Raw genomic sequence first — 23313 nt, 5'->3', positions numbered from 1 at the left:
TCGAAGAGATAGAAAAAGTGCAGAGAAGGGCAACGAGGATGATTGAAGGATTGGAGCACCTTCCCTATGAGGAGAGGCTGCAGCGTTTGGGACTCTTTAGTTTGGAGAGGAGGCGTCTGAGGGGGGATATGATTGAAGTCTATAAAATTATGCCTGGGGTAGAAAATGTGGACAGAGAGAAATTTTTTCTCTTTCTCACAATACTAGAACCAGGGGGCATCCATTGAAAATGCTGGGGGGAAGAATTAGGACTAATAAAAGGAAACACTTCTTCACGCAACAACGTGTGATTGGTGTTTGGAATATGCTGCCACAGGAAGTGGTGATGGCCACTCACCTGGATAGCTTTAAAAGGGGCTTGGACAGATTGATGAAGTTGATTTATGGCTCCCAATCTTGATCCTCCTTGATCTGAGATTGCAAATGCCTTAGCAGACCAGGTGCTCGGGAGCAGCAGCAGCCGCAGAAGGCCATTGCTTTCACATCCTGCCTGTGAGCTCCCCAAGGCACCTGGTGGGCCACTGCAAGTAGCAGAGAGCTGGACTAGATGGACTCTGGTCTGATCCAGCAGGCTAGTTCTTATGTTCTTAAGGCCATTGCTTTCACATCCTGCATGTGAGCTCCCAAAGGCACCTGGTGGGCCACTGCGAGTAGCAGAGAGCTGGACCAGATGGACTCTGGTCTGATCCAGCAGGCTAGTTCTTATGTTCTTATGTACCACCCAGCCATTGTAGAAATTTCTCCCTGGGGAGGGTCAGGACCCCCCCAGCTTCCTTTCCAACTTGCCTCTGTGATCCTGCAGCCCCTCTCCTGGGCACCAGAGGGATAATTTACTGCCTGCTTTGCCCCTGGGGGAATAGCCCCTGGCCAACTGCCGGCCTCCCCCCCTCCTGGCAGCCCCCTTTTAACATTGTGTGTCCAAAGCCTGGGGAAACTGAAAGGCGACTCCCCCAAACAGCCTGCCCAGCTGTCCACAGCCCGGAGGGCCAAATGCCGCCTCTGGGGTGAGTTGGAGGAGGCCTCTGTTTGGTCTGGTGGGGCTTCTGGCAGCTGCTTTGTCATTACGACGACGGGGAGGACGAAATCCAAGGGCTGTCTAGGAAACGGAGAGGAGCGGAGTTCGGCCAGCATCCGTTCAGGGATGTAGAACCAAGCTGCAACACTTGGAGGAAAGGAACATTTTCTCAGTCCCAGCATGTGACGGAGCGTGTGGGCGGAGGGCTGTCAGACGTGCCCAGGGCCAGGAGCTTGGCAGGAAAGGGGGGGGGGGGGGGGGGGGGGGGGGGGGGGGGGGGGGGGGGGGGGCGGGGGGGGGGGGGGGTGGGGGGGGGGGGGGGAGGGGGGGGGGGGGGGGGGGGGGGGGAGTGGGGATGGGGAGGGGGGGGGGTTGGGGGGGGGGGGGGTGGGGGGGGGGGGGGGGGGGGGGGGGGGGGGGTGGGGGGGGGGGGGGGTGGGGGGGGGGGGGGGTGGGGGGGGGGGGGGGTGGGGGGGGGGGGGGGTGGGGGGGGGGGGGGGTGGGGGGGGGGGGGGGTGGGGGGGGGGGGGGGTGGGGGGGGGGGGGGGTGGGGGGGGGGGGGGGTGGGGGGGGGGGGGGGTGGGGGGGGGGGGGGGTGGGGGGGGGGGGGGGTGGGGGGGGGGGGGGGTGGGGGGGGGGGGGGGTGGGGGGGGGGGGGGGTGGGGGGGGGGGGGGGTGGGGGGGGGGGGGGGTGGGGGGGGGGGGGGGTGGGGGGGGGGGGGGGTGGGGGGGGGGGGGGGTGGGGGGGGGGGGGGGTGGGGGGGGGGGGGGGTGGGGGGGGGGGGGGGTGGGGGGGGGGGGGGGTGGGGGGGGGGGGGGGTGGGGGGGGGGGGGGGTGGGGGGGGGGGGGGGTGGGGGGGGGGGGGGGTGGGGGGGGGGGGGGGTGGGGGGGGGGGGGGGTGGGGGGGGGGGGGGGTGGGGGGGGGGGGGGGTGGGGGGGGGGGGGGGTGGGGGGGGGGGGGGGTGGGGGGGGGGGGGGGTGGGGGGGGGGGGGGGTGGGGGGGGGGGGGGGTGGGGGGGGGGGGGGGTGGGGGGGGGGGGGGGTGGGGGGGGGGGGGGGTGGGGGGGGGGGGGGGTGGGGGGGGGGGGGGGTGGGGGGGGGGGGGGGTGGGGGGGGGGGGGGGTGGGGGGGGGGGGGGGTGGGGGGGGGGGGGGGTGGGGGGGGGGGGGGGTGGGGGGGGGGGGGGGTGGGGGGGGGGGGGGGTGGGGGGGGGGGGGGGTGGGGGGGGGGGGGGGTGGGGGGGGGGGGGGGTGGGGGGGGGGGGGGGTGGGGGGGGGGGGGGGTGGGGGGGGGGGGGGGTGGGGGGGGGGGGGGGTGGGGGGGGGGGGGGGTGGGGGGGGGGGGGGGTGGGGGGGGGGGGGGGTGGGGGGGGGGGGGGGTGGGGGGGGGGGGGGGTGGGGGGGGGGGGGGGTGGGGGGGGGGGGGGGTGGGGGGGGGGGGGGGTGGGGGGGGGGGGGGGTGGGGGGGGGGGGGGGTGGGGGGGGGGGGGGGTGGGGGGGGGGGGGGGTGGGGGGGGGGGGGGGTGGGGGGGGGGGGGGGTGGGGGGGGGGGGGGGTGGGGGGGGGGGGGGGTGGGGGGGGGGGGGGGTGGGGGGGGGGGGGGGTGGGGGGGGGGGGGGGTGGGGGGGGGGGGGGGTGGGGGGGGGGGGGGGTGGGGGGGGGGGGGGGTGGGGGGGGGGGGGGGTGGGGGGGGGGGGGGGTGGGGGGGGGGGGGGGTGGGGGGGGGGGGGGGTGGGGGGGGGGGGGGGTGGGGGGGGGGGGGGGTGGGGGGGGGGGGGGGTGGGGGGGGGGGGGGGTGGGGGGGGGGGGGGGTGGGGGGGGGGGGGGGTGGGGGGGGGGGGGGGTGGGGGGGGGGGGGGGTGGGGGGGGGGGGGGGTGGGGGGGGGGGGGGGTGGGGGGGGGGGGGGGTGGGGGGGGGGGGGGGTGGGGGGGGGGGGGGGTGGGGGGGGGGGGGGGTGGGGGGGGGGGGGGGTGGGGGGGGGGGGGGGTGGGGGGGGGGGGGGGTGGGGGGGGGGGGGGGTGGGGGGGGGGGGGGGTGGGGGGGGGGGGGGGTGGGGGGGGGGGGGGGTGGGGGGGGGGGGGGGTGGGGGGGGGGGGGGGTGGGGGGGGGGGGGGGTGGGGGGGGGGGGGGGTGGGGGGGGGGGGGGGTGGGGGGGGGGGGGGGTGGGGGGGGGGGGGGGTGGGGGGGGGGGGGGGTGGGGGGGGGGGGGGGTGGGGGGGGGGGGGGGTGGGGGGGGGGGGGGGTGGGGGGGGGGGGGGGTGGGGGGGGGGGGGGGTGGGGGGGGGGGGGGGTGGGGGGGGGGGGGGGTGGGGGGGGGGGGGGGTGGGGGGGGGGGGGGGTGGGGGGGGGGGGGGGTGGGGGGGGGGGGGGGTGGGGGGGGGGGGGGGTGGGGGGGGGGGGGGGTGGGGGGGGGGGGGGGTGGGGGGGGGGGGGGGTGGGGGGGGGGGGGGGTGGGGGGGGGGGGGGGTGGGGGGGGGGGGGGGTGGGGGGGGGGGGGGGTGGGGGGGGGGGGGGGTGGGGGGGGGGGGGGGTGGGGGGGGGGGGGGGTGGGGGGGGGGGGGGGTGGGGGGGGGGGGGGGTGGGGGGGGGGGGGGGTGGGGGGGGGGGGGGGTGGGGGGGGGGGGGGGTGGGGGGGGGGGGGGGTGGGGGGGGGGGGGGGTGGGGGGGGGGGGGGGTGGGGGGGGGGGGGGGTGGGGGGGGGGGGGGGTGGGGGGGGGGGGGGGTGGGGGGGGGGGGGGGTGGGGGGGGGGGGGGGTGGGGGGGGGGGGGGGTGGGGGGGGGGGGGGGTGGGGGGGGGGGGGGGTGGGGGGGGGGGGGGGTGGGGGGGGGGGGGGGTGGGGGGGGGGGGGGGTGGGGGGGGGGGGGGGTGGGGGGGGGGGGGGGTGGGGGGGGGGGGGGGTGGGGGGGGGGGGGGGTGGGGGGGGGGGGGGGTGGGGGGGGGGGGGGGTGGGGGGGGGGGGGGGTGGGGGGGGGGGGGGGTGGGGGGGGGGGGGGGTGGGGGGGGGGGGGGGTGGGGGGGGGGGGGGGTGGGGGGGGGGGGGGGTGGGGGGGGGGGGGGGTGGGGGGGGGGGGGGGTGGGGGGGGGGGGGGGTGGGGGGGGGGGGGGGTGGGGGGGGGGGGGGGTGGGGGGGGGGGGGGGTGGGGGGGGGGGGGGGTGGGGGGGGGGGGGGGTGGGGGGGGGGGGGGGTGGGGGGGGGGGGGGGTGGGGGGGGGGGGGGGTGGGGGGGGGGGGGGGTGGGGGGGGGGGGGGGTGGGGGGGGGGGGGGGTGGGGGGGGGGGGGGGTGGGGGGGGGGGGGGGTGGGGGGGGGGGGGGGTGGGGGGGGGGGGGGGTGGGGGGGGGGGGGGGTGGGGGGGGGGGGGGGTGGGGGGGGGGGGGGGTGGGGGGGGGGGGGGGTGGGGGGGGGGGGGGGTGGGGGGGGGGGGGGGTGGGGGGGGGGGGGGGTGGGGGGGGGGGGGGGTGGGGGGGGGGGGGGGTGGGGGGGGGGGGGGGTGGGGGGGGGGGGGGGTGGGGGGGGGGGGGGGTGGGGGGGGGGGGGGGTGGGGGGGGGGGGGGGTGGGGGGGGGGGGGGGTGGGGGGGGGGGGGGGTGGGGGGGGGGGGGGGTGGGGGGGGGGGGGGGTGGGGGGGGGGGGGGGTGGGGGGGGGGGGGGGTGGGGGGGGGGGGGGGTGGGGGGGGGGGGGGGTGGGGGGGGGGGGGGGTGGGGGGGGGGGGGGGTGGGGGGGGGGGGGGGTGGGGGGGGGGGGGGGTGGGGGGGGGGGGGGGTGGGGGGGGGGGGGGGTGGGGGGGGGGGGGGGTGGGGGGGGGGGGGGGTGGGGGGGGGGGGGGGTGGGGGGGGGGGGGGGTGGGGGGGGGGGGGGGTGGGGGGGGGGGGGGGTGGGGGGGGGGGGGGGTGGGGGGGGGGGGGGGTGGGGGGGGGGGGGGGTGGGGGGGGGGGGGGGTGGGGGGGGGGGGGGGTGGGGGGGGGGGGGGGTGGGGGGGGGGGGGGGTGGGGGGGGGGGGGGGTGGGGGGGGGGGGGGGTGGGGGGGGGGGGGGGTGGGGGGGGGGGGGGGTGGGGGGGGGGGGGGGTGGGGGGGGGGGGGGGTGGGGGGGGGGGGGGGTGGGGGGGGGGGGGGGTGGGGGGGGGGGGGGGTGGGGGGGGGGGGGGGTGGGGGGGGGGGGGGGTGGGGGGGGGGGGGGGTGGGGGGGGGGGGGGGTGGGGGGGGGGGGGGGTGGGGGGGGGGGGGGGTGGGGGGGGGGGGGGGTGGGGGGGGGGGGGGGTGGGGGGGGGGGGGGGTGGGGGGGGGGGGGGGTGGGGGGGGGGGGGGGTGGGGGGGGGGGGGGGTGGGGGGGGGGGGGGGTGGGGGGGGGGGGGGGTGGGGGGGGGGGGGGGTGGGGGGGGGGGGGGGTGGGGGGGGGGGGGGGTGGGGGGGGGGGGGGGTGGGGGGGGGGGGGGGTGGGGGGGGGGGGGGGTGGGGGGGGGGGGGGGTGGGGGGGGGGGGGGGTGGGGGGGGGGGGGGGTGGGGGGGGGGGGGGGTGGGGGGGGGGGGGGGTGGGGGGGGGGGGGGGTGGGGGGGGGGGGGGGTGGGGGGGGGGGGGGGTGGGGGGGGGGGGGGGTGGGGGGGGGGGGGGGTGGGGGGGGGGGGGGGTGGGGGGGGGGGGGGGTGGGGGGGGGGGGGGGTGGGGGGGGGGGGGGGTGGGGGGGGGGGGGGGTGGGGGGGGGGGGGGGTGGGGGGGGGGGGGGGTGGGGGGGGGGGGGGGTGGGGGGGGGGGGGGGTGGGGGGGGGGGGGGGTGGGGGGGGGGGGGGGTGGGGGGGGGGGGGGGTGGGGGGGGGGGGGGGTGGGGGGGGGGGGGGGTGGGGGGGGGGGGGGGTGGGGGGGGGGGGGGGTGGGGGGGGGGGGGGGTGGGGGGGGGGGGGGGTGGGGGGGGGGGGGGGTGGGGGGGGGGGGGGGTGGGGGGGGGGGGGGGTGGGGGGGGGGGGGGGTGGGGGGGGGGGGGGGTGGGGGGGGGGGGGGGTGGGGGGGGGGGGGGGTGGGGGGGGGGGGGGGTGGGGGGGGGGGGGGGTGGGGGGGGGGGGGGGTGGGGGGGGGGGGGGGTGGGGGGGGGGGGGGGTGGGGGGGGGGGGGGGTGGGGGGGGGGGGGGGTGGGGGGGGGGGGGGGTGGGGGGGGGGGGGGGTGGGGGGGGGGGGGGGTGGGGGGGGGGGGGGGTGGGGGGGGGGGGGGGTGGGGGGGGGGGGGGGTGGGGGGGGGGGGGGGTGGGGGGGGGGGGGGGTGGGGGGGGGGGGGGGTGGGGGGGGGGGGGGGTGGGGGGGGGGGGGGGTGGGGGGGGGGGGGGGTGGGGGGGGGGGGGGGTGGGGGGGGGGGGGGGTGGGGGGGGGGGGGGGTGGGGGGGGGGGGGGGTGGGGGGGGGGGGGGGTGGGGGGGGGGGGGGGTGGGGGGGGGGGGGGGTGGGGGGGGGGGGGGGTGGGGGGGGGGGGGGGTGGGGGGGGGGGGGGGTGGGGGGGGGGGGGGGTGGGGGGGGGGGGGGGTGGGGGGGGGGGGGGGTGGGGGGGGGGGGGGGTGGGGGGGGGGGGGGGTGGGGGGGGGGGGGGGTGGGGGGGGGGGGGGGTGGGGGGGGGGGGGGGTGGGGGGGGGGGGGGGTGGGGGGGGGGGGGGGTGGGGGGGGGGGGGGGTGGGGGGGGGGGGGGGTGGGGGGGGGGGGGGGTGGGGGGGGGGGGGGGTGGGGGGGGGGGGGGGTGGGGGGGGGGGGGGGTGGGGGGGGGGGGGGGTGGGGGGGGGGGGGGGTGGGGGGGGGGGGGGGTGGGGGGGGGGGGGGGTGGGGGGGGGGGGGGGTGGGGGGGGGGGGGGGTGGGGGGGGGGGGGGGTGGGGGGGGGGGGGGGTGGGGGGGGGGGGGGGTGGGGGGGGGGGGGGGTGGGGGGGGGGGGGGGTGGGGGGGGGGGGGGGTGGGGGGGGGGGGGGGTGGGGGGGGGGGGGGGTGGGGGGGGGGGGGGGTGGGGGGGGGGGGGGGTGGGGGGGGGGGGGGGTGGGGGGGGGGGGGGGTGGGGGGGGGGGGGGGTGGGGGGGGGGGGGGGTGGGGGGGGGGGGGGGTGGGGGGGGGGGGGGGTGGGGGGGGGGGGGGGTGGGGGGGGGGGGGGGTGGGGGGGGGGGGGGGTGGGGGGGGGGGGGGGTGGGGGGGGGGGGGGGTGGGGGGGGGGGGGGGTGGGGGGGGGGGGGGGTGGGGGGGGGGGGGGGTGGGGGGGGGGGGGGGTGGGGGGGGGGGGGGGTGGGGGGGGGGGGGGGTGGGGGGGGGGGGGGGTGGGGGGGGGGGGGGGTGGGGGGGGGGGGGGGTGGGGGGGGGGGGGGGTGGGGGGGGGGGGGGGTGGGGGGGGGGGGGGGTGGGGGGGGGGGGGGGTGGGGGGGGGGGGGGGTGGGGGGGGGGGGGGGTGGGGGGGGGGGGGGGTGGGGGGGGGGGGGGGTGGGGGGGGGGGGGGGTGGGGGGGGGGGGGGGTGGGGGGGGGGGGGGGTGGGGGGGGGGGGGGGTGGGGGGGGGGGGGGGTGGGGGGGGGGGGGGGTGGGGGGGGGGGGGGGTGGGGGGGGGGGGGGGTGGGGGGGGGGGGGGGTGGGGGGGGGGGGGGGTGGGGGGGGGGGGGGGTGGGGGGGGGGGGGGGTGGGGGGGGGGGGGGGTGGGGGGGGGGGGGGGTGGGGGGGGGGGGGGGTGGGGGGGGGGGGGGGTGGGGGGGGGGGGGGGTGGGGGGGGGGGGGGGTGGGGGGGGGGGGGGGTGGGGGGGGGGGGGGGTGGGGGGGGGGGGGGGTGGGGGGGGGGGGGGGTGGGGGGGGGGGGGGGTGGGGGGGGGGGGGGGTGGGGGGGGGGGGGGGTGGGGGGGGGGGGGGGTGGGGGGGGGGGGGGGTGGGGGGGGGGGGGGGTGGGGGGGGGGGGGGGTGGGGGGGGGGGGGGGTGGGGGGGGGGGGGGGTGGGGGGGGGGGGGGGTGGGGGGGGGGGGGGGTGGGGGGGGGGGGGGGTGGGGGGGGGGGGGGGTGGGGGGGGGGGGGGGTGGGGGGGGGGGGGGGTGGGGGGGGGGGGGGGTGGGGGGGGGGGGGGGTGGGGGGGGGGGGGGGTGGGGGGGGGGGGGGGTGGGGGGGGGGGGGGGTGGGGGGGGGGGGGGGTGGGGGGGGGGGGGGGTGGGGGGGGGGGGGGGTGGGGGGGGGGGGGGGTGGGGGGGGGGGGGGGTGGGGGGGGGGGGGGGTGGGGGGGGGGGGGGGTGGGGGGGGGGGGGGGTGGGGGGGGGGGGGGGTGGGGGGGGGGGGGGGTGGGGGGGGGGGGGGGTGGGGGGGGGGGGGGGTGGGGGGGGGGGGGGGTGGGGGGGGGGGGGGGTGGGGGGGGGGGGGGGTGGGGGGGGGGGGGGGTGGGGGGGGGGGGGGGTGGGGGGGGGGGGGGGTGGGGGGGGGGGGGGGTGGGGGGGGGGGGGGGTGGGGGGGGGGGGGGGTGGGGGGGGGGGGGGGTGGGGGGGGGGGGGGGTGGGGGGGGGGGGGGGTGGGGGGGGGGGGGGGTGGGGGGGGGGGGGGGTGGGGGGGGGGGGGGGTGGGGGGGGGGGGGGGTGGGGGGGGGGGGGGGTGGGGGGGGGGGGGGGTGGGGGGGGGGGGGGGTGGGGGGGGGGGGGGGTGGGGGGGGGGGGGGGTGGGGGGGGGGGGGGGTGGGGGGGGGGGGGGGTGGGGGGGGGGGGGGGTGGGGGGGGGGGGGGGTGGGGGGGGGGGGGGGTGGGGGGGGGGGGGGGTGGGGGGGGGGGGGGGTGGGGGGGGGGGGGGGTGGGGGGGGGGGGGGGTGGGGGGGGGGGGGGGTGGGGGGGGGGGGGGGTGGGGGGGGGGGGGGGTGGGGGGGGGGGGGGGTGGGGGGGGGGGGGGGTGGGGGGGGGGGGGGGTGGGGGGGGGGGGGGGTGGGGGGGGGGGGGGGTGGGGGGGGGGGGGGGTGGGGGGGGGGGGGGGTGGGGGGGGGGGGGGGTGGGGGGGGGGGGGGGTGGGGGGGGGGGGGGGTGGGGGGGGGGGGGGGTGGGGGGGGGGGGGGGTGGGGGGGGGGGGGGGTGGGGGGGGGGGGGGGTGGGGGGGGGGGGGGGTGGGGGGGGGGGGGGGTGGGGGGGGGGGGGGGTGGGGGGGGGGGGGGGTGGGGGGGGGGGGGGGTGGGGGGGGGGGGGGGTGGGGGGGGGGGGGGGTGGGGGGGGGGGGGGGTGGGGGGGGGGGGGGGTGGGGGGGGGGGGGGGTGGGGGGGGGGGGGGGTGGGGGGGGGGGGGGGTGGGGGGGGGGGGGGGTGGGGGGGGGGGGGGGTGGGGGGGGGGGGGGGTGGGGGGGGGGGGGGGTGGGGGGGGGGGGGGGTGGGGGGGGGGGGGGGTGGGGGGGGGGGGGGGTGGGGGGGGGGGGGGGTGGGGGGGGGGGGGGGTGGGGGGGGGGGGGGGTGGGGGGGGGGGGGGGTGGGGGGGGGGGGGGGTGGGGGGGGGGGGGGGTGGGGGGGGGGGGGGGTGGGGGGGGGGGGGGGTGGGGGGGGGGGGGGGTGGGGGGGGGGGGGGGTGGGGGGGGGGGGGGGTGGGGGGGGGGGGGGGTGGGGGGGGGGGGGGGTGGGGGGGGGGGGGGGTGGGGGGGGGGGGGGGTGGGGGGGGGGGGGGGTGGGGGGGGGGGGGGGTGGGGGGGGGGGGGGGTGGGGGGGGGGGGGGGTGGGGGGGGGGGGGGGTGGGGGGGGGGGGGGGTGGGGGGGGGGGGGGGTGGGGGGGGGGGGGGGTGGGGGGGGGGGGGGGTGGGGGGGGGGGGGGGTGGGGGGGGGGGGGGGTGGGGGGGGGGGGGGGTGGGGGGGGGGGGGGGTGGGGGGGGGGGGGGGTGGGGGGGGGGGGGGGTGGGGGGGGGGGGGGGTGGGGGGGGGGGGGGGTGGGGGGGGGGGGGGGTGGGGGGGGGGGGGGGTGGGGGGGGGGGGGGGTGGGGGGGGGGGGGGGTGGGGGGGGGGGGGGGTGGGGGGGGGGGGGGGTGGGGGGGGGGGGGGGTGGGGGGGGGGGGGGGTGGGGGGGGGGGGGGGTGGGGGGGGGGGGGGGTGGGGGGGGGGGGGGGTGGGGGGGGGGGGGGGTGGGGGGGGGGGGGGGTGGGGGGGGGGGGGGGTGGGGGGGGGGGGGGGTGGGGGGGGGGGGGGGTGGGGGGGGGGGGGGGTGGGGGGGGGGGGGGGTGGGGGGGGGGGGGGGTGGGGGGGGGGGGGGGTGGGGGGGGGGGGGGGTGGGGGGGGGGGGGGGTGGGGGGGGGGGGGGGTGGGGGGGGGGGGGGGTGGGGGGGGGGGGGGGTGGGGGGGGGGGGGGGTGGGGGGGGGGGGGGGTGGGGGGGGGGGGGGGTGGGGGGGGGGGGGGGTGGGGGGGGGGGGGGGTGGGGGGGGGGGGGGGTGGGGGGGGGGGGGGGTGGGGGGGGGGGGGGGTGGGGGGGGGGGGGGGTGGGGGGGGGGGGGGGTGGGGGGGGGGGGGGGTGGGGGGGGGGGGGGGTGGGGGGGGGGGGGGGTGGGGGGGGGGGGGGGTGGGGGGGGGGGGGGGTGGGGGGGGGGGGGGGTGGGGGGGGGGGGGGGTGGGGGGGGGGGGGGGTGGGGGGGGGGGGGGGTGGGGGGGGGGGGGGGTGGGGGGGGGGGGGGGTGGGGGGGGGGGGGGGTGGGGGGGGGGGGGGGTGGGGGGGGGGGGGGGTGGGGGGGGGGGGGGGTGGGGGGGGGGGGGGGTGGGGGGGGGGGGGGGTGGGGGGGGGGGGGGGTGGGGGGGGGGGGGGGTGGGGGGGGGGGGGGGTGGGGGGGGGGGGGGGTGGGGGGGGGGGGGGGTGGGGGGGGGGGGGGGTGGGGGGGGGGGGGGGTGGGGGGGGGGGGGGGTGGGGGGGGGGGGGGGTGGGGGGGGGGGGGGGTGGGGGGGGGGGGGGGTGGGGGGGGGGGGGGGTGGGGGGGGGGGGGGGTGGGGGGGGGGGGGGGTGGGGGGGGGGGGGGGTGGGGGGGGGGGGGGGTGGGGGGGGGGGGGGGTGGGGGGGGGGGGGGGTGGGGGGGGGGGGGGGTGGGGGGGGGGGGGGGTGGGGGGGGGGGGGGGTGGGGGGGGGGGGGGGTGGGGGGGGGGGGGGGTGGGGGGGGGGGGGGGTGGGGGGGGGGGGGGGTGGGGGGGGGGGGGGGTGGGGGGGGGGGGGGGTGGGGGGGGGGGGGGGTGGGGGGGGGGGGGGGTGGGGGGGGGGGGGGGTGGGGGGGGGGGGGGGTGGGGGGGGGGGGGGGTGGGGGGGGGGGGGGGTGGGGGGGGGGGGGGGTGGGGGGGGGGGGGCTGATGGGAATTGTAGTCCATGAACATCTGAAGCACCAGAGTTGGGACACCCCTGCCCTAGGGGGAGAGGGTCTGGACACCCCCAGCTCATCCTGCAGTTCATTCCCTTTCTCATGGGGAAGGGGTGTGCATGTGCGAGCGAGCGAGCGTGTAATTCCCTTCAGAGCTATGGTGACCCTATGAATTAATTACCTCTAAAATGTCCTCTCGTTAACAGCCTTGCTCAGGTCTTTTGAACTTAATAGGTTTTATTATGGACTCCTGGAAACATGCAAAGGAGGAACCTGAGGTGAAATGGGTGCGTTCAGTCGAGGGGCCTATTCTGATTAGGCTCACAGGCAGATAGTTTTGGGGTCGATGAAAGTGGTTTCCCCTAGAGCCTAGAGTGGGGTCCCCAACCTTTTGGGGCCTGTGGCCACCTTGCCAATTCTGACAAAGCTTGGCGGATAAATCCAGGAAACGGCCGCCACAGGAGGCAGAGCCAGGCACAAAATGGCTGCTGCAGCTGACCTTCCATCACACAGTGAAAATCCTTGTGTTGTGGTAGCAGTCACTGCCAAAGCAGCCTTTCAAAATCCACACCGCCAATCAAGTCTCCAGTGGGCAACCAGAAGCTTGGCTGGGCAGGACCCTGGCATGGCCCCACTTTCTGAGAACTCTTGGGGGTCTCCAGGATTGGTGTCAGTGGGGGCTGTGGTTAGGGTTAGGCTACCACGGTGGGGAACTCTGGCTTGGAATTGTCTGTTTGAAGTATGAGATTGTCCTGGGAGATTGTGTGTGTTTGTGTGTGTGAGAGAGAGAGAGCGCGCAGTAGTGGCGTAGGAGGTGAAGAGCTCGTGTACCTAATCTGGAGGAACCGGGTTTGATTCCCAGCTCTGCCGCCTGAGCTGTGGAGGCTTCTCTGGGGAATTCAGGTTAGCCTGGGCACTCCCACACACGCCAGCCGGGTGACCTTGGGCTAGTCACAGCTTCTCGGAGCTCTCTCAGCCCCACCTACCTCACAGGGTGTTTGTTGTGAGGGGGGAAGGGCAAGGAGATTGTCAGCCCCTTTGAGTCTCCTGCAGGAGAGAAAGGGGGGATATAAATCCAAACTCTTCTTCTTCTTCTTCTTCTTGAGCTCAGAGCTGTGAAATCATTCAGGCGTAAGTTGCTGGGACTCCTAAATATGCCGATGAAGCCTCTGTTTGGGTTTTCATGGGTTACCTGGCTGTGCCACAGAGAACTTAAAGGGGGCTTGGACAGATTGATGGAGGAGAAGTCGATCTATGGCTACCAATCTTGATCCTCCTTGATGTGAGATTGCAAATGCCTGAGCAGACCAGGTGCTCGGGAGCAGCAGCAGCAGCAGCAGCAGGCCGTTGCTTTCACCTCCTGCACGTGAGCTCCCAAAGGCACCTGGTGGGCCACTGCGAGTAGCAGAGTGCTGGACTAGATGGACTCTGGTCTGATCCAGCTGGCTTGTTCTTGTGTTCTTAACTCAGTAGCAGAGGGTCCAAGGGTGTTCAGTTGACAGCCGCCAGTTCTTTCCTGTTCTGCATAGAGTGTAGGAACAGCCCGACTGTGATTGGCCCCACAGCTCTTGTTTTGTGGGACAAAGCCCTCCGAAAACAAGGAGACCCATCCCTGGAAGAGGCACGCTGAAGCAGTTTGCATTGATTACTTGCTTTGAAGTCCCACGGTGTAGTGTAGAGAGCCAGCGTGGTATAGTGGTTAAGAGCAGGTGGATTCTAATCTGGAGAACAGAGTTTGATCCCCTACTCCTCCACTTGAGTGGGAGAGGCTTAGCTGGTGAACTAGATGTGTTTCTGCACTCCTACATTCCTGCTGGGTGACCTTGGGCTAGTCACAGTTCTTTGGACCTCTCTCAGCCCCACCTACCTCACAAGGTGTCTGTTGTGGGGAGAGGAAGGGAAAGGAGTTTGTAAGCCCCTTTTGAGACTCCTTACAGGAGAGAAAGGTGGGGTATAAATCCAAACTCTTCTTCTTCTTCTTCAATGAAAATATGGGCCAAGTTAACATCTTGCATATAATTGGATTCAAACCTTTAAACTGTTAGGAGTGTTAGAGAGAATTATGTATGTTGAGACTTTAGATTATTAATATTATATACAAGTGTGTTTTATATGATATTATTTAATGTATTTTATATTATATTTTATATAATATAAAAGTGTGTTTTATATAATACTATATATCAGTGCATCTGAATGGGCAGTGGACCATAGTAAAGGCTGACTCGTCCTTAAAGATCAAAAGTGGGGATGCCAGGTGAACTTCCCTGAAGAGGTTGCTCCATGATCGTGGGGCTGCCACTGCCACGCCTGATGAAAGACCACTTTCCCACGCACCCACTAAGCAGTCTTCTTTGATTGACAGGATAGTCAGAAGGGCTCTCCCTAGGATCTTGCCTAAACACACAGGGCTTTGTCACGTGAGTTCCTGCTACGAAGAAGGAGGAGGAGGAATTTGGATTTATATCCCCCCTTTCTCTCCTGCAGGAGACTCAAAGGGGCTGACAATCTCCTTGCCCTTCCCCCCTCGCAACAAACACCCTGTGAGGTAGGTGGGGCTGAGAGAGCTCCCAGAAGCTGTGACTAGCCCAAGGTCACCCAGCTGGCGTGTGTGGGAGTGCCCAGGCTAATCTGAATTCCCCAGAGAAGCCTCCGCAGCTCAGGCGGCAGAGCTGGGATTCAAACCCGGTTCCTCCAGATTAGATACACGAGCTCTTAACCTCCTACATACCACTTTAATAAAACCTACAGTTGTATTCCTGGCCCTGATCCTTATTCAAGGAATGCAGCGAGTCCTGGGGCCATCTGTCAGTGTGAAATAGATCACCACAAAAGGAAATGGGTTGCAAAATGTTTCCTGGAAAATATTTGGGTCATGGAAGAAGCTGTCATTGCAAAGGGCTGAGCCGAGCTGTCTTGGAGTCACTTAACTAAGAAAACACAAAGGAGGGATCTGTCATGGATGGTTTAAGTCAAATAAATTCTGCCACACACCAAGAGAGCAGCGCAGACGGATCCAGAGAGGGAAGAAAGAAGGAATTGTGGGCTTTTCCCCCTGACTATGATTTCATACCATTTCTGTACCTCTTTGGGCCATTTTTGTAATGACCGACCTCTGTTTGATCCTGGCTCATTCCGCACATGCAGAATAATGCACTTTCAAACTGCTTTTAGTGCTCTTTAAAGCTGTGCAGAATAGCAAAATCCACTTGCAAACAGTTGTGAAAGTGGTTTGAAAATGCATTATCTTTCATGTGTGAAAGGGGCCTCTGCCATGTTTCAACTCCTGGGTGGGATCATGGGACCATGACACAAAATAAAACACGCTGTTGCCTTAAATACTAACAGCATTTATCTAAATTTAGTACTTAAGGTGTTGCTGGACTTTTGTTTTACTTTCCTATACCAGATTAACATTACCGCTTTACTATTGTTTTGACGCAAACCTGCTAGCAACAAAAGGGACCCATTATTCACACTCTGCTATTTTAAATTATACTATTGGCAAGAAATGGAAAAACACTGGGATCAAGCTTTGTAAATCTCTGTCTCCGGCAAGGGATTCGCAACGAATTAATTACTGATAATGGGCAACCATTTGTTAGTGACTCATTTCAAATTTTAGGGCTTACATTAAGAAAGAAGAAGGACAGTTTGGATTTATACCTGGCCTTTCTCTTCCCACATAAGGTGTACAAACTCTTTCCCTTCCTCTCCCCACAACAAACACCTTGTAAGGTAGGTGCAGCTGGGAGAATTCCAAGAGAACTATGACGAGCCCACGGTCACCCTGTAGGCTTCATGTGTAGGAGCGGGGAAACAGATCCAGTTCACCAGTTAGGAGTCCACCACTCACTTGAAGCATTGGGAAAATCAATCCACGTTCCCCATGTTAGAGTTGATCACTCCTAACCACTACACCAAGGCTGATCCAGGAGTCCAGTCAGTGAAATCACAAATAGAAGCTCAGAGATCTCAGATAAAAGACACAAGAGCTACATATCCAAGTGAAGCCTCTGCCTCTGTTTGGAAGAAGGAGGAGGAGGAGGAGTTTGGATTTATATCCCCCCTTTCTCTCCTGTAGGAGACTCAAAGGGGCTGACAATCTCCTTGCCCTTCCCTTCTCACAACAAACACCCTGTGAGGTGGGTGGGGCTGAGAGAGCTCTGAGAAGCTGTGACTAGCCCAAGGTCACCCAGCTGGCGTGTGTGGGAGTGTACAGGCTACTCTGAATTCCCCAGATAAGCCTCCACAGCTCAAGTGGCAGAGCGGAGAATCAAACCCGGTTCCTCCAGATCAGAGTGCACCTGCTCTTAGCCACTATGCCACTGCTGCTCTTGGGAATGAAATTTCCTCAGTCACCAAAATGCAACCAGTATTGTCCCCAACCAGTATTGGTGCAACCCCACCCAGTTGTCTGGACAGACACACCATTCACCCAGAAGCCTGTTGGTGTCCTTCAAGGGTGCTGCTGCCATTTTACAGTGTTGTAAAAATGCTGTGGGGGTCTAATCTGGATTGAGGCCTCGGTGCGGTGTGTTGAAGCCCCCTCCCCTCCCCAGCCCATCCCTTTTTTTAAAGTACTGAAACAGCCACAGAGGAGGACCATGCCTTTTTTGGGTTGTATTTTTAAGAGTTATTTTACAGAGCCAATTAGAATACTGTGTACAAGAAACCTTACTAGTGTACATGACACAAAAGGGACTGTAAATAGTAGCAGTGGCGTAGGAGGTGAAGAGCTCGTGTAACTAATCTGGAGGAACCGGGTTTGATTCCCAGCTCTGCTGCCTGAGCTGTGGAGGCTGATCTGGGGAATTCAGATTAGCCTGTGCACTCCCACACACGCCAGCTGGGTGACCTTGGGCTAGTCACAGCTTCTCGGAGCTCTCTCAGCCCCACCCACCTCACAGGGTGTTTGTTGTGAGGGGGGAAGGGCAAGGAGATCGTCAGCCCCTTTGAGTCTCCTGCAGGAGAGAAAGGGGGGATATAAATCCAAACTCTTCTTCTTCTTAATATTCCTTCTGACGTTTGGAACGTGGCATGTTTACGTCTCTTTCAAATGGTGGCTGTCTTCCTGTGATGGACGTGAGGATACCGTCACCTCTAGTTTGGACCGAGGGCAGGCTGGAACGGGTGGCCTCCAGACTATAAAATGTGGGCCACTTGAAAAACAGCAGCCGTCCGGGATTAAATTCTGAAGAGGATTGACCTGGTGTGTGTCGCTGAGACCTAGTTGGGGAGGGGGTAGTTAGCAATGCACCAGCATAGGCCTGTTGGGTGGCTGGTGGGTGTTGGTGTGATCTGTAGGAATTCTGTCCCCCTAACATGGTGCCTCACCTGGGACACGCCTGCTCTGTGGCTTGCCTGGACTTTGCACCTGGGCTGTGCACCTGTGTTGGGATTGCTGAGATTCTCTTGGGCTCCTTCTGCACATGCAGAATAATGCACTTTCAAACTGCTTTCAGTGCTCTTTGAAGCTGTGCGGAATAGCAAAATCCACTTGCAAACAGTTGTGAAAGTGGTTTGAAAATGCGTGTGCGGAAGCGGCCTTGGTATTCCGCTGCCTGGCCACCCAGCCTTATCCCTGTCTGCACTGGCAGAGGTGGGCTTGGCGTAGTGTGGAAGAGCCCTGGGTTGGTTGTCTTGGAGTGGTTCTGTATCTGTCGCCAAGCTGCCTTACTAGGAATGGCTCAGGATTTCCTGGCCTCCATGACAACCATGAGCCGCACACGGCGCAGGTCACCAGCTGGCAGGAAGAAAGTGGGCTGAAGGCAGAGAAATCGACGACCATTCCTCTGCCACGGACAGATCTCTGTTTGCTTGGGATTGGGCGTGCAAGGATGCCAATATTCTGCAAAGGCAGAAGATCTATTGAAATGATCCGCCCACAAAGGTTGATGGATCCAAATGGTTTTCTAATATCTCTAGAGCACAGGTGTCAAACTCGCGGCCCTCCAGATGTTATGGACCACAGTTCCCATCATCCCCTGCCAGTATTATGCTGGCAGGGGATGATGGGAACTGTAGTCCATAACATCTGGAGGGCTGTGAGTTTGACACCTATACTCTAGAGGATTACTGTTGATATGCTTAATGCTTTTGCAGTAGCGCAGTGGTTAAGAGCAGGTGTACTCTAACCTGGAGGAACCAGGTTTGATTCCCTGCTCTGCTGCCTGAGCTGTGGAGGCTTATCTGGGGAATTCAGATTAGCCTGTGCACTCCCACACATGCCAGCTCTGGGTGACCTTGGGCTAGTCACAGCTCTTTGGAGCTCTCTCAGCCCCACCCACTTCACAGGGTGTTTGCTGGTTGCCGGGTGGGGGAGGGAAAGGAGATTGTAAGTCCTTTTGAGTTTCCTTACAGGAGAAAAAAGGGTGATATAAATCCAACTCTTCTTCTTCTACTACTTCTTTTGTCTGGTATGAGGAAATGATTCAAACGATTGATCCCAGGTAGCCTCTCTCAGGTATCAGAGCAGTGATGATGAACCTATGATGCACGTGTCTAAGGGTGACATGGCACGATGTTTTGAGTGGCACGTTGGCATTTACCCACACGCGGCAACAGCTGTTCTCCCTGTCTGAGTTGGGGTCATTTTTGTAATTATCTGACATTTCTTTATATAATGCGTAGCACCACTCATGATTGGCCCGTATCTTTTTGAAATGAATGAATATGTCGAGAAGTGTTTCTCTTTTGCCCAAGGGCAGGGGGTGACATTTCTGAATTTTCAAAACAGTGAGCCCAAAGGTTTGCCATCACTGTGTGGGAGCCTCAGTAGCCGCTTGGTTTACAGAAGGGTTGTAGGCAATGAAAACATAAGAACATAAGAACATAAGAACAAGCCATCTGGATCAGACCAAAGTCCATCTAGTCCAGCTCTCTGCTACTCGCAGTGGCCCACCAGGTGCCTTTGGGAGCTCACCTGTAAGTAAGATAAGTAAGATAGTACTTAAGTAAGATAGCTGGAGGGACTCTCGAGTTAGTCTCAGGATCAATTCAGTCAGACGTGAGCTGGAACTCCTATGAACGTCTTCGCCAGGGGGTGTTAGTGGCAAAAAAACTGTGTTTTTCTACTATTCTTAGATCTGCACAGTGTAGGCTGGTGCTGGAGAAGGAGGGGGGAGGGAGGAGGAGGGTGGGTTGGATTTATACCCCACCCAGTGGTGGGATCCAAAAATTTTAGTAACAGGTTCCCATGGAGGTGGGATTCAAACAGTGGCGTAGTGCCAATGGGGCTGGGCACGACGTGGGCGTGGCCGGGCATTCCGGGGGCGGGGCATTAATAATTTCTCTGTTACTGTAAAAAACTCTTACTGTAAAAAAAAGTTCCTAATTTCCAGCTGGTATCTTTCTGTCCATAATTTAAACTCATTATAGCAAGTGCTATCGTCTCCTGCCAACAGAAACAACGACTTCTCCTCTAATTGACTGCCTGTCAAATACTTAATACTTTCAAATACTTAATTTGGTTTCTAGAAATCAAAAGAAGGAGACTTTCCTTAAACAAGGAACTTTACCATAGTTCTAAAACATGTTTTTAAAACAGCCCAAAAGGGAGAATTGTCCCACTTTCTACCTTCGCTAACCAGCCACATAGGAAACAACAGGACTTCATGATTTTTGGACCGAATGGAATTTCTAATGGAAAAGCGGACCCAATTAGTAACCCCCTCTCGGCACACACAAATGATTAGTAACCCACTCTCGGGAACTGGTGAGAACCTGCTGGATCCCACCTCTGACCCCACCTTACAAGCTCCTTTATCTCCTCTCCCCACAACAGACACCTTGTGAGTCTCTGAAATCACATGTTTCTGAAGATGCCAGGCATAGATGCAAGCAAAACATTAGGAGCAAAAACTACGAGACCATGGCCACACACCCCAGAAAGCACACAACAGCCAGTTAATTCTGGCCGTGAAAGCCTTCGACAATACCAGACTATGGCTACGTAGCCTGGAAAGCCAACAAGAGCAAAAACAAGAGTCTTGATATGGTTGTAGATGGCTCTTGAGGTTCTTGTCTGGCATTCCCTGCTGCCCTGTGTTTTAATTTCTGTGCTTTTGCATATTCTACTTTTGGGTTTTATTTGTTTTTGTCGGTTAACTGCCTTGGTGGCTTTGATAGGGCAAGAAGGCAGGGTACAAATTTTGTACGTAGCTAACTAAATAATAACTATAAGTAATTTGTTTTCACATATGTCAGGGATCAACAGAGGTTGTGGGGTGGATGCTAATAGAGGGTGTTTTTCAGCTGGAAATCTGTTCATTTTAAGCAGCTTAATGATTTACATTGTCTGCTCTTCTTGGGTTTTTATCAACAACTTCTAATGCTTTGTGTATTTATTATGATTTCCTTTTGTAAGCGTGGGCCTTTTCTGCTGGAGAGGTGGTGTGAAAATTTTCTCAATAGATAAATAATAGACCCAAGCTTATTGTGCAAATGACAAAGGCTTGTGTGGGAGTTCTGGGGGGCCACACTGATGTCCCCTGGACAGAATGGCTCACTTGCCCGCTTGTTGGCTGGATGAAGACATCTGCCCGGGATCAGAGAGGAAGAAGAAGGGACGTGACCTAGTGGGTCCCATGGGGTCTGCTGGGACTCACTTCCTCAGTGCATGACCACAGCTCTGTGTCCCCTTGCCCTCCTCTCTGGCTTGTGCAACGGCCATTGCCGGCCATTGAGTCTCTCTTTGAAAAAGAAACATGGTGGCTTATATTGGACACCAGCAGCTGACTCAAGCAACAGGTAAGGGCCAGGGGATGGCTTAAGAACATAAGAACATAGAGCCTGCTGGATCAGACCAGAGCCCATCTAGTCCAGCACTCTGCTACTCGCAGTGGCCCACCAGGTGCCTTTGGGAGCTCACATGCAGGAGGTGAAAGCAATGGCCTGCTGCTGCTTCTTCTCCTGAGCACCTGGTCTGCTAAGGCATTTGCAATCAGAGATCAAGGAGGATCAAGATGGGTAGCCATAGATCCATGGTGGTGAACCTTTGGCACTCCAGATGTTATGGACTACAATTCCCATCAGCCCCTTCCAGCATGGCCAATTGGCCATTATTATTATTATTATTATTATTATTATTTATTAAACTTGCTATACCGCCCTATCCCCGGAGGGCTCAGGGCGGTGAACAACATAAAGTCATACAAAAAACATAAAAATCTTAAAACAGGTACATTCTACAATAGGGCCCGCGAGACCCATATACCACCCTCTTCCAAAAATGAGGAGGGGTCCCAATGATGTTAGGGGACCCTACTACTTGAGGCATTATCGGCGGCTGGACTCTCCAAAGGCCCGGTGGAATAATTCGGTTTTACAGGCCCTGCGGAACTCTCCAAGGTCCCGCAGGGCCCGAATAGCTGATGGTAATGTGTTCCACCAGGCCGGTGCCAGAGCTGTAAAGGCCCTGGCCCGTGTGGAGGCCAGCCGCATCATCGAGGGGCCAGTGATCTCCAGTAGATTCGCCTCTGCTGATTGCAGAGGACGAGCTGGGACATATGGGGTAATGAGGTCCCAAAGGTACGAGGGTCCCGGGCCGCGTAAGGCCTTAAAGGTCAACCCCCTCACCTTGAACATGATTCGGAATTCGATAGGTAACCAATGCAGGCGGCGCAGCACAGGGGAGATATGTTCACGAAAGGCACCCCCTGTGAGCAACCGGGCCGCCGCATGTTGGACCAATTTCAGTTTCGGGATCAGGCGCAAGGGAAGGCCCACGTAGAGCGAGTTACAATAGTCCAGTCTGGAGGTGACCGTTGCATGGATCACAGTGGCTAGGTCAGTGTTGGAGAGAAAGGGGGCCAGCCGACGGGCCTGTCGAAGATGGAAAAACGCAACCCGGGTTATATGGGCCACCTGGGTCTCCATTGAAAGAGACGAATCCAGGTGGACCCCCAGGCTGCGAACGGAGGGGGTCGGTGCCAATATGGCCCCCTCCCACACCGGCGGCTGGAAATCCCCAATCTCACCCCCACGACCAAGCCAAAGGATCTCCGTCTTCGATGGATTAAGTTTTAACCTGCTCTGTTGTAACCAACCATGCTGGAAGGGGCTGATGGGAATTGTAGTCCATAACATCTGGAGTGCCAAAGGTTCGCCACCACTGCCATAGATCAACTTCTCCTCCATCAATCTGTCCAAGCCCCTTTTAAAGCTATCCAGGTGAGTGGCCATCACCACCTCCTGTGGCAGCATATTCCAAACACCAATCACACGTTGCGTGAAGAAGTTTCCTTTTATTAGTCCTAATTCTTCCCCCCAGCATTTTCAACGGATGCCCCCTGGTTCTAGTATTGTGAGAAAGAGAGAGAAATTTCTCTCTGTCCACATTTTCTACCCCATGCATCATTGTATAGACTTCGATCGTATCCCCCCTCAGCCGCCTCCTCTCCAAACTAAAGAGTCCCAAACGCTGCAGCCTCTCCTCATAAGGAAGGTGCTCCAGTCCCTCAATCATCCTCGTTGCCCTTCTCTGCACTTTTTCTATCTCTTCGATATCCTTTTTGAGATGCGGCGACCAGAACTGAACACAGGACTCCAAGTGCGGTCGCACCACGGCTTTATAGAAGGGCATGACAATCCTTGCGGTTTTATGGTCAACTCCTTTCCTGATGACCCCCAGCAGAGAGTTTGCCTTTTTCACGGCTGCCGTGCATAGTAGGGCAAGGATGGCAGGAGGTGGGGGGCCCCTCGACAGAGGCCCCCTCCGCACATGCAGAAATAATGCACTTCCTCAATTGTCTGAAAGGGGTTTTTGCTCTTCCGCACAGTAAAATCCAGAGTGTTCTGAAAGTGATTTGAAAGTGGATTATTCTGCGTGTGCGGAAGGGGCCAGAGAGTCCGTCTCTGCTCCTGTGAATGATGGTTATAGGTCAGGCTGGATCAGGGTCACCCTTCTCAGCAGAGGTCCACGGTTGTTCACTTGGTGGCTTTCGTGGCTCTGTGTCAACCCACCCTGGGACCAGGAGGTGGAGAACATGGGATGAGCGCTTGGTGCAGAAGAGCGTGGAAGGCTCACAGGCTCTGCGTGTCTGGGGTTGTGTATAATAGGATAGTTCCTCTGGAAGCTCGTCCCAAGGCAGTGGCGTAGGAGGTGAAGAGCTCGTGTCTCTAATCTGGAGGAACCGGGTTTGATTCCCAGCTCTGCCGCCTGAGCTGTGGAGGCTTATCTGGGGAATTCAGATTAGCCTGTGCACTCCCGCACACGCCAGCTGGGTGACCTTGGGCTAGTCACAGTTCTTCTGAGCTCTCTCAGCCCCACCTACCTCACAGGGTGTTTGTTGTGATGGGGGAAGGGCAAGGAGATTGTCAGCCCCTTTGAGTCTCCTACAGGAGAGAAAGGGGGGATATAAATCCAAACTCTTCTTCTTCTTCTTCTTCTTCTTCTTCTTCTTAGCTGCATGTGAATAAGGGGTCCCATCATGGCGGCCATGATCACTTTCCCCAGTGCCTGCCAAGTATTTTTAGATAGGCCTTTTGCCTACAGTCTTTGAATTGGCTGATGGAGTTTTGATTGGCTCTTGTGGGTTTTTCAGTCTGTGTAGCCAGGGTCTGGTAGTTTTGTTACTGCTGCTGCTCGGGTAACATTAAGTGATTTCAGCTCAGGCAACATAGTGAGGTGTTCTTCAAAAGCAGAATATTTTATTCGAAAGTGGTGGCTACAGCTCAGGCAGGGGAAAATCGCGCCCTCGTAGCCAAGTGCAGGACTTTTTGTACACAAAGATCAAAAGAGGGCAAGGGGGCAGGTAAGGGGGCAGGCCCTTACCTTGTAACAATAAGGAAACATCAACACATAAAAGAACATGTTACAATTACAACTTTCTGAATGGAACCATGAGATCTCGCTGTCAGGCGTCTCCCCTCAAGACTTTCCCGCAGAAAACAGGGAGCGGAGAGCGTCCATACATAAAACTGGGTGAGGCTGTTAACGCACCCAGGAATCTGGTTATCAGATGGGCTGCTTCCTTGAGCCATGTCTTGAGGCTCCCGCTCCTCAGTCCCGCAACAAAGGAAAGTTC

General features: G+C 68.5%; 1 protein-coding gene across 1 annotated transcript in view; it reads left to right on the top strand.

The window, feature by feature from the left end:
* The window catches only part of SHANK3 (SH3 and multiple ankyrin repeat domains 3), a 96603-nt gene that overhangs the window by 41009 nt on the left and 32281 nt on the right, over positions 1–23313 (top strand). The window contains exon 10 of the mRNA XM_048500124.1: positions 925–1004. Coding sequence (XP_048356081.1) covers positions 925–1004 — 80 coding nt within the window. The remainder of the gene's footprint in view (positions 1–924; positions 1005–23313) is intronic.

The sequence above is a fragment of the Sphaerodactylus townsendi genome, linkage group LG06 (genome assembly GCF_021028975.2).
Source record: "Sphaerodactylus townsendi isolate TG3544 linkage group LG06, MPM_Stown_v2.3, whole genome shotgun sequence".
NCBI lineage: Eukaryota > Metazoa > Chordata > Lepidosauria > Squamata > Sphaerodactylidae > Sphaerodactylus > Sphaerodactylus townsendi.
This window is presented reverse-complemented; position numbering and strand designations above follow the sequence as displayed.